The sequence below is a fragment of the Ornithodoros turicata genome, chromosome 4 (genome assembly GCF_037126465.1).
Source record: "Ornithodoros turicata isolate Travis chromosome 4, ASM3712646v1, whole genome shotgun sequence".
In the NCBI taxonomy this organism is placed as follows: Eukaryota; Metazoa; Arthropoda; class Arachnida; order Ixodida; family Argasidae; genus Ornithodoros; species Ornithodoros turicata.
Genome location: NC_088204.1, coordinates 39,155,503 through 39,163,918, shown reverse-complemented (window position 1 = coordinate 39,163,918; position 8,416 = coordinate 39,155,503). Strand labels below are relative to the sequence as shown.

The window sequence follows — 8,416 nt, the reverse complement described above, 5'->3', positions numbered from 1 at the left end:
CCGCCGGCCTTCGAGGTAATGCTGGAAGTGCCTGACAGCGTAGTATGAGATGAGGCGTCCATCATTAGGCGTGTATGTGCCGAAGACACCGAATGTACGAGCATGGCAACTGAGGCAAGGATCGTCTTGATTGTTTGGAAGGCAGTGAGAGCTTCTGAGTGGAGAGTCAGAGGGGAGTTCGCCTTGGTGTGCGTACAAAGCAGGTATGTCTGTGTGGGATAAAACGGCGATGGGAAGTTTACGAGGCCGAGAAACTCGCGGAGCTTCCGCAGTGAAGAAGGCACGGGGAAGTCTTAAACGGCTTGTACCATTGACGGGAGCGGTGAAATGCCATCCGCCGACACGTTGTGGCCGAGGAATTCCAACGATGGAACGCCGAAAAGGCATTTGCCTGGATTGATGACAAGGCCGTTGTCGTCCAGGCCCTGGAACACCTGGCGCAGGTGTGCTTCGTGTTCCTCAGGAGACTTGCTTGCAATGAGCAGATCGTCCAGATACGCAAACACGAATGGAAGACCTCGTATGACCTCGTTGATAAAGCGCTGGAAAGTCTGTGCAGCATTCCGAAGACCGAACGGCATTCGGAAGAATTCGAAGAGGCCAAACGGTGAGATAATGGCCGTCTTCGGAATGTCCTCGGGCGCTACTGGGATCTGGTGGTAGGCCTTGACCAGATCGATCTTGCTGAAGGTGGTCGCACCAGCAAGGCCACTGGTGAAATCGTGGATGTGCGGCAAGGGATACTGGTCTGGCACTGTGCAGGAATTCAGGGTTCTATAGTAGCCGTAAGGCCGCCAATCGCCGGGATCCTTCTTCGGTACAATATGTAGCGGTGATGACCATTAGCTAGACGATGGACGGATGAGCCCCAGCTGCATCATGTGGTCAAACTCACGGCGAGCAATCTGGAGGCGCTCACCAAAGAGCCGACGGGGGCGTGATACCACGGGTGGTCCGGTGGTCTGGATGTGGTGCATGACTGAGTGCTTGGGCGTAACCTCAAGGTTGCACGGCTTGGTCACAGCGGGAAAATCAGCGAGAATAGCGGCGTAGCAGGACGCAGGCAGCGCAGAACGAATGCCCGTAGAAGTCTGCAGCGCGGGCGTACCAGACAGCGAAAGGGTGGTCAGGGTGTCTGTCAATTTCCTGCGCGAGAGACTGATGTCGAGTGCGAAATGCTGGAGGAAGTCAGCGCCGAGGATAGGGTGAGGCACGCCGGCGATTACGAAGACCCACCGAAAGAGTCTTCGCAGGCCGATGTCAATGGCAAGGGACCGCAGACCAAAGGTAGACATCGATGAGGCGGGTGAGGAGGGTGGCGGAGGACTTGCCGTGGATTCGGTCAGCCCGTGTAGGAGGCACAAGGCTGACCTCGGCACCCGTATCCACCAAGAACCGATGGCCCGCGACCCGGTCGGTGATGAAGAACAGACGGCTTGCCGGTGTGCCAGAGTCGTAGGCCGCCGCTATCGACTGGCCCCCAAGTTTCCCGCCCAGGAGCACGGCAGAGTGCACTTGAGAGCGCGGTCGCCAAAGTTTTGGTGATAATAGCATATATCCACCTGGGAGGCCGGGCTGCGGGAAGGAGATCGGCGCCGACGAGAATGAGAGCGTCGGTACCATGGGCGCCCAGAAAGGTCAGTGCGCATAGCGGCAACAGCGTCCGTAAGCTCTTTGAGTTCCGCTTGTAGATCACGGAGCATAGGATCAGACGGGGAACAGCCGCGATGTTCTCAGTCCGTGTGAAAGGTGGCGCAGAAGGGGCGGAGTAGTCGATCATGCGGTCCGTCAACTGGGCAAGGTTATCGAGGGAGACCTCGTCAGATCCGGCCAGTACCAAGCGGACTTGCTGTGGGAGCCGCTGGAGGAAGAGCTCCCGCAGGATCGAGGGCTGAGTATCAGCCGAGTCTCCGAGGAGCTGCTTCATGCGGTGCAGTAATTTGGTTGGCCGCCGATCGCCCAGTTCTTCCTCGGATAGAAGTTGGCGGAGCCGGGATTGCTCGGTGCATTCAGGGCGGGAAAGAATAGCCTCCTTCAGCCGATCGTTGGGGTTGTCAGGCGGTGGTGAAGCCAAGAGGTATTCAACCTGGTCGGCGATTTCCATGGGCAGCGCAGACACAACGTTGAGGTACTTGGTAAGTTGTGACGAAATATGCAAATCGCGCCTCAACTTGGCAGAACCAGGTCCGGGGATTCTTGGTCCAGAAGGGGCGATCGACGGATGGTTTCCAGCATCGTGGACTGGAGGGGACGTCGGGGCTGATGACGCCGTCCGTGGAGCGTTCGTTGAGACGTCGGGTCACCAGTTTGTAGGTAGCGTGTTCCAGGAAATGAGACAACGTTCTGGCTAATCCCCGGGAACAACTGGTCGAGCGGCCCGTGCGCCGTGCATTTATTAGCGCGACCAATGTGAACGAGCGCTGATGGCGTTGCAGGTTGGGCGGCTCGCTACAGCATGTTGTAGAGGGTAAAAGAAGTTAGTAGATTCCCGAAGATTCACAAGGTTAGTATATATGATGTGCTCAAATATTTTGCATGGAATGCTGGTTAAAGAAATGGCACGATAGTGGCTAACTTCCTGTGTGTTACCTGATTTATGGATTGGAATGACCTTTCCCGTCTTTAGGCAACACAGATATCTGGAGGAATTGCTTGAGTATGCAACTTAAGAATTTGCTCGACATTATTCTTCTATTATATAGCACCTTCGGGTTAATAGCATCGGGGCCTGGACTGGACGTGAGTTTTAAAGATTCGATTATCTTGCAAATACCTTGATGTGTTATATGGAGACTGGGCATAGGTGCAGAGCAGGGTGCAGAGCAAGGTCGCGTGGTCCGATAGACTATGAGTATTGAAAACTGATGAAAAAAACGAAGCGAATTCGAGGGCACATTGATCAGATGGGATGGGAATGCCGTTTGTATCTGTTAACGTAAGGAGGCCAGATTTAGGTGGATATAATACGTTCCAAATATAATACGTTAGAAAACCATGGGTTATGTTGGAATAATTTAATGCGTACTTTTGGAGCGTAGGTTTCCGTTAGCTGATTTAGAGAGTCACGGAGGAAGCACCAATTTTCTCCCACCGATCGTGCTGCGTAGGTGGTGGAAAAGTTATCATAAAGGGAGTACAAATCTTCATTAATGGCTTGGAAATCAGCCCGTTATATGCATTTTGTGGTTACTCAGGCCGTCTGTCGCGTGAAGAGACATGTTGGTACGAGGTCAAGAGTGGTTCCGGTGGTGGCGGTTGTAGGGTGTAGGACAGCCTGGGTGAGGTTAAATGTTAAACATAAGTCGATGAATTGAGCTTCTTGCGAAGATGACGTCGTTGTAAGGTTGGTGGTATCCCAAGTAATCGCAGTGTAGTTGACGTCTGCCACATACGGAAGATTCGACTCGTGGGATGTTTAGTCGTGGTTTCTGCTAAGTCATTACATAGATTCGGGAAGAACGAACCGTCATTGAGGTTAGGTGGTCTATAACAAACTCCAAAGACAGTTGGAGGAAGGGATTGCGATAAGGTAACCCATAGAATTTCCAGCGTACTTGTGGTGTTAATGAAAGAAGGATAGAGACAGCTTTTTACTGCTATCAGGACGCCGCCACCTCTTCTAGAGTGTCTGTCCTTCCGGAAGATTATGAAATCGGGAAGAAAGGGCGACAGTTCTTTATTCGGGATCGAAGCGCCAACCAGCCTCGGTTAGTACAACAATATCTGAAGAGCTGGAGTGGATAAACGCCTTGAGCTCGTCGAGCTTGGACATGATGCTACGAATGTTGGTAAACATAATGGATAAACATGGTAATAACGTAGATCCTGAATGTGATGGTAGCTATGGTAGAGATCCCTGAACGCTATTTGACTCTGGGTCGAAGTAGTATATTTTATGCCCTATATGAAGACTATCGTGCCGAAGCTTAAAAACATCGTGCTGTGTTGTTTTTTTTTTTTGTTTTTTTTTTTTTCAAGTTCCACGACCAACTCTACGGCGGGCCAAACTCGTGGCCGCGGAAAAGTCACTCGCGATACTTATGTCTGACCCTTTCAGCTTATGACCTGGGGACAACACATTTTTTGAATGAGCAGAACTCTGCCACAATGGGCCTTGGCCTTGGTTTGTAGGTTATTAATTTGTAGGTTATTATCTAAGGATAATGCCAAGTCGTGGATGAAATCAGACAGGGCCGTCACAGCAGAGTAATCCCCACGAGATCGATGCTGCAAGGGAGCTAGTAATCCATTTTCTTCGAGGAATGATGTTACTTGGTTGGAAAAGGTGTGCGCTAACAATTCACAACAGCTGAAAAGAAGGGATAATTCGAAACCACGGTTTGACAGGAGCGCATTTCCATTCGTTCAGGACAGTCCCTTCGTGCAGCGACATCTGGAAAATAATTTTGAGGAACTGCGGAGTCCACTGGGCGTACCTTCTATGAAAATCATTCGGCATATTGTCTTGTAAAGCTCCTGCGTCCACTCCACATCCATTCAATCATCAAGCGGCTACATTGAAAGCGCTCCTGCATTTCCTGCGTTTCCTTTAAGAAACGCATCTGAGTGACCTTTTGTGACACTTTCTGGTTCCTCGTTTATGACAAGTGTTCCCACTAGTTCGGGACGTTTGACTCCCGCCCCTCAACTGCTGGGTTTTCTCCTGTTTATTTGTTTCGACTAGTTGCGGCTAAGTGGTCCGGGGTAGCCAGTCTGACTTTGTCGTGACTTAAATTCCTTTTTTTTTTTTTTTTTCTATCACAGCTATCATTGTCTTGTCCACAATATCTCAATAACGCGCCCTGGAGTAGCCAGTCCCGAGTCCTTTTGGACTAGTATATCCACTTTTCTCCTTTACCAACCAACCCGCAGAAGACTTCTTGATATTCAACTTTTTCTATTACATAATAAGAAATAACAACACAATAACATAACAAGTACTGGTTTCAAGTAATGTAATAGTAATAATAATGTGGGGTTTTAAGTCGTGAGACAACGGTGATTGGTCTGTGACCAAAGGAGTTCCCCACATTATCTGTTCTCTCCTGTGCGTCACTATGTTCCTGTTTTGCTCGATACTTAGAGTAATCATACGCCAAACTTTCTGGGGTACGGAAAAAAAGACGTGGCTATAATATTTCTTTTTAGACTCACTTAATTTCCTCCTTCAGAGCCTTGGTCAAACCTGGAACCAGGGTTAGTTTACAACGCCATCTAATTTTGGTTATGCGACGTTTAAGAAGCTAAACGTCGCGTGTTATCCACGGTCTTCGAGTTAGCAAGCCTTGCAAGCTTTAGCGAGCCTTGCAAGACTTCTTCGGCACGGACTTTGTTATGCACATGTGTATAGTGGCCTTGAAAAAAGTTCAGGCCACATTAACATTTCTCGTGGTCGTACAGATCTGGTTAAAATGGTACAAGGATGTGTGCTAGGAAAATCGTAGAGTGTCTGGATTTTAGGTCTATCATGCATAAATTTTCCATGGTGCATTTTAAAAGGACCATCTTGTGATCTGAAAGTCCACCAAGTACTTGGCAGTCTCATCTCCAGTCAAAGGTGTTAGACACCAGGAACAGATCAAGTATTGAAGCAGAAGATTCTTGAATTGTATTGCAGCTCTTGACATTTGAAAGATCATAGCAAAAGGCAATATCCAGTATAGTGCATTTCCATTCCTAAAGTCTCCAGCTCCGGTTAAGGTTTCCTAATTTACACCCGCAATTACCCGCGAGGATAACTTTTTCATGATGTGTTACTGTTGGACATCATGTAACCACATAATGTGTTCAAGAAAGAAGGCATGTAACTGTTGCCGTAGTCGGCCACGCTTAGGCGGGCAACGTCACGACTGTCGCAAGATGGGACTATTCAACAATCATGACATTGTATCCTTAACTGTATTCAATGTCAATAGGTTCCATTCTGTGGTATACACTTTTTAATATAACCTGATGATGGTTGTGATGAAGTAAGAGAAAAAGAATGGAATGTGAGCCGCGACACAGTCGGACTGGCTACCCAATGACGCCTACAAGCGGTGAAAATGCACACAGATGCACATATGGTGAACGGGTTAACGCGCAAAATGTAGGACAAAGGTTTCAGAAACAGTGAAGGTAGTACGACAGAAGTAATATCACGGGGGAGGGGGGCACACCAAGCACACGCTTAGCAGGTCATATGGCGCACTTATATTAGTCTTTTCAACTTGAAACTGTATAATATATAATGTCCGCATTGTGGTTGTCGGTAGTGGGCCACAACCCAGGTGGCGAATTTCCCCATTTATCATCAGTGTATTTGTTGTTGTTGTATAATGTCACGCTAACAGCGCTCTTAGGCCGCTCAAACGGTGGGTAAAATGTATTTAACATGATGTTCTAGGAACCTTTGTATCGCATCAATTCCATTGAAGCCTTTTGGGTTAATAATACTAATGTGGCACTTTTTCTTTAGGTTCAAGAAAAAAGATAGTCAAACGGCCATGAAGTTTCACAGAAGTTGCAGAAAAAGACGCGGAAACTGATTTTAGGGAAGTTTATTACGTAGGGAGACGTTAAAAAGCAAAATGGGCAAGGGGTCGACGTTTCGAATGTGGCACTGTCTTCGTCAGCACAAAAGGCGTACAGGGGAGTACACATTGCTTAAATAGGTTCCGAAAGTGACGTCACAATCGGTTCAAGTACGCCACGTGGAGGTCGTCTGTGAGTCATATTCTGAAATATTCCACAAGGTCAAGTCCGGGTGGTGATGTCATTCTCAGGGTGATCTCTGCTTAGGCTTTAGCTGAAAAAAAAAAAAAAAAAAAAACAGAAACAAGAAAACGAAAAAAAAAAAACGAAATGGAAAAAAGGACAATATATCCCATCTAGGCTACCAGATTCCTTACCGTTGAAAGTACGCCAGGATCTGCGTTAATGATTGATTGGAATTTGTAAATGAGATAAGATTCGCGTTGTTCCCTCTTTCGACCTGAGCTAAAATTTGACGGAAGAATAAAAAGTAACACATCATTTATTGAATGTCCTGGTTGTTTGAAATGGCAAGAGGCCAGTGGTCGGATTCACAAAGAGCTCGTGCGACGGAATCTGCCGTAACTCCGTCGTACGGGAAAGTTACGACGAAGTGTAGATTCACGAAGGGCGCGCGTCTCAAAATCTTCGCAGCGTACGGTGGAATCCTGCGAGAGCTCCCGAGCAGTCTTACGAAGAAAGATGGCGCCGTTATTTGGCAGCGGTGGATTTGGTGATGGGAAACAAAGACTCCGTAATACGCGCCAACGTATTACGCTTTGCCACAGAACCTTCGAGACCGTCCCCGAAGTGACATTGAGGCACTTTTTTGCTTGGTAACCTTCAACGAATGCGTTGTGCTCCGTAAAATCCGGTCGCAGGGATTTTTCAAGCATCCCCTACAGCTCGCTAAGACACCCCCAACACCCCTCCAAATTGTCTGCAAGAAAGGCAAAAGAAGCCATAAAACCTGCAAAACTGGGTGCCACACACCGCTTACAAAACACCCTCACCCACCCCCTCCTCGAGACGAACATACTGGGAATATATTTACTGTGTCATCGAACGCGTTTCGCCTGTGATTGCATGGCATCCATTATGGCTACCGAACGACCGAGAGCGCGTGCAGTAACGAAACATTTGGGGACGAACAACTTCGTCTTCTTCTAACGGGACGACTCTTATTGGTGCGATTATAAATTTTCGTCATCGTTACCATAGCGAAAACATAGTCTCGCACCCGTTGGCTGTTTCTCTTCGAGGTGCACGTGACAGGAAGCGAGCAACTTCCTCTTCCTCGTCAAAGGGGGTGCCCTCTCCACTACGGTAACTTTGTGAATCGCGCTTACGACGCCGTCGTACGCGCATCGCAGGCTATGACGTCTTATGGCATCTTAGCGTAACTTACGATCGCGTTTGTGAATCCGACCCCAGGAGGTTTGCCTTCTTTGTAACGTCAGACCGGTGGTTGTTGAATCTGCTCTGTAATGACGTTTTGGTCTGGCCTACGTATTGTGCCTTGCACATGTGGCACTGAACGACATAAATGACGTTAGATGAGTTACAGCTCAAGTCGCCTTTAAAGGGACTGTCGCATCAGGGAACGTATGTATGATACCGATATGTAAATGTTCCTCACCGCTTCAGAGTCAACTTTGCCAAATTTCTCTTCCGAAAACAGCTTACATATTAAAGGGACTCTGACCAGAAGTTCGACAAATATTTCGTTTGCATCTATTACGAAGGTATAATATGCCCCCAAGCCACGCGCGAAATATTTTGGCTGTGCGCGGAGGCAAAGTTTGCCAAACAGGGAGCTGAAAACCGGCTTCGCTTTTCCCCCTCAACTCGCGCAATCGGGGCCGAAATCTAGCCTCTTTGCAGTGGACATCCGCCAATTTCC

The 8,416-nt window shown here is 48.2% G+C and overlaps 1 protein-coding gene across 1 annotated transcript; it reads right to left on the bottom strand.

The window, feature by feature from the left end:
- Nucleotides 1-293: 293 nt before the first annotated feature.
- Nucleotides 294-2,104, bottom strand: LOC135392362 (uncharacterized). Its single transcript, XM_064623078.1, has 4 exons — nt 1,621-2,104; nt 1,283-1,514; nt 896-1,146; nt 294-754 (listed from the first exon to the last, which is right to left on the bottom strand). The coding sequence occupies exons 1-4, from the start codon at nt 2,102-2,104 to the stop codon at nt 294-296; spliced, it is 1,428 nt and encodes a 475-aa protein (XP_064479148.1).
- Nucleotides 2,105-8,416: the final 6,312 nt, after the last annotated feature.

Coding starts and splice junctions, on each gene's coding strand:
- LOC135392362 (XM_064623078.1), bottom strand. CDS start 2,104: ATGGAAATCGCCGACCAGGTTGAATACCTCTTGGCTTCACCACCGCCT. Junction 1,515..1,620: donor GACCTTTCTGGGCGCCCATG/GTACCGACGCTC, acceptor CGCGCTCTCAAG/TGCACTCTGCCGTGCTCCTG. Junction 755..895: donor GCGCCTCCAGATTGCTCGCC/GTGAGTTTGACC, acceptor ATTCCTGCACAG/TGCCAGACCAGTATCCCTTG.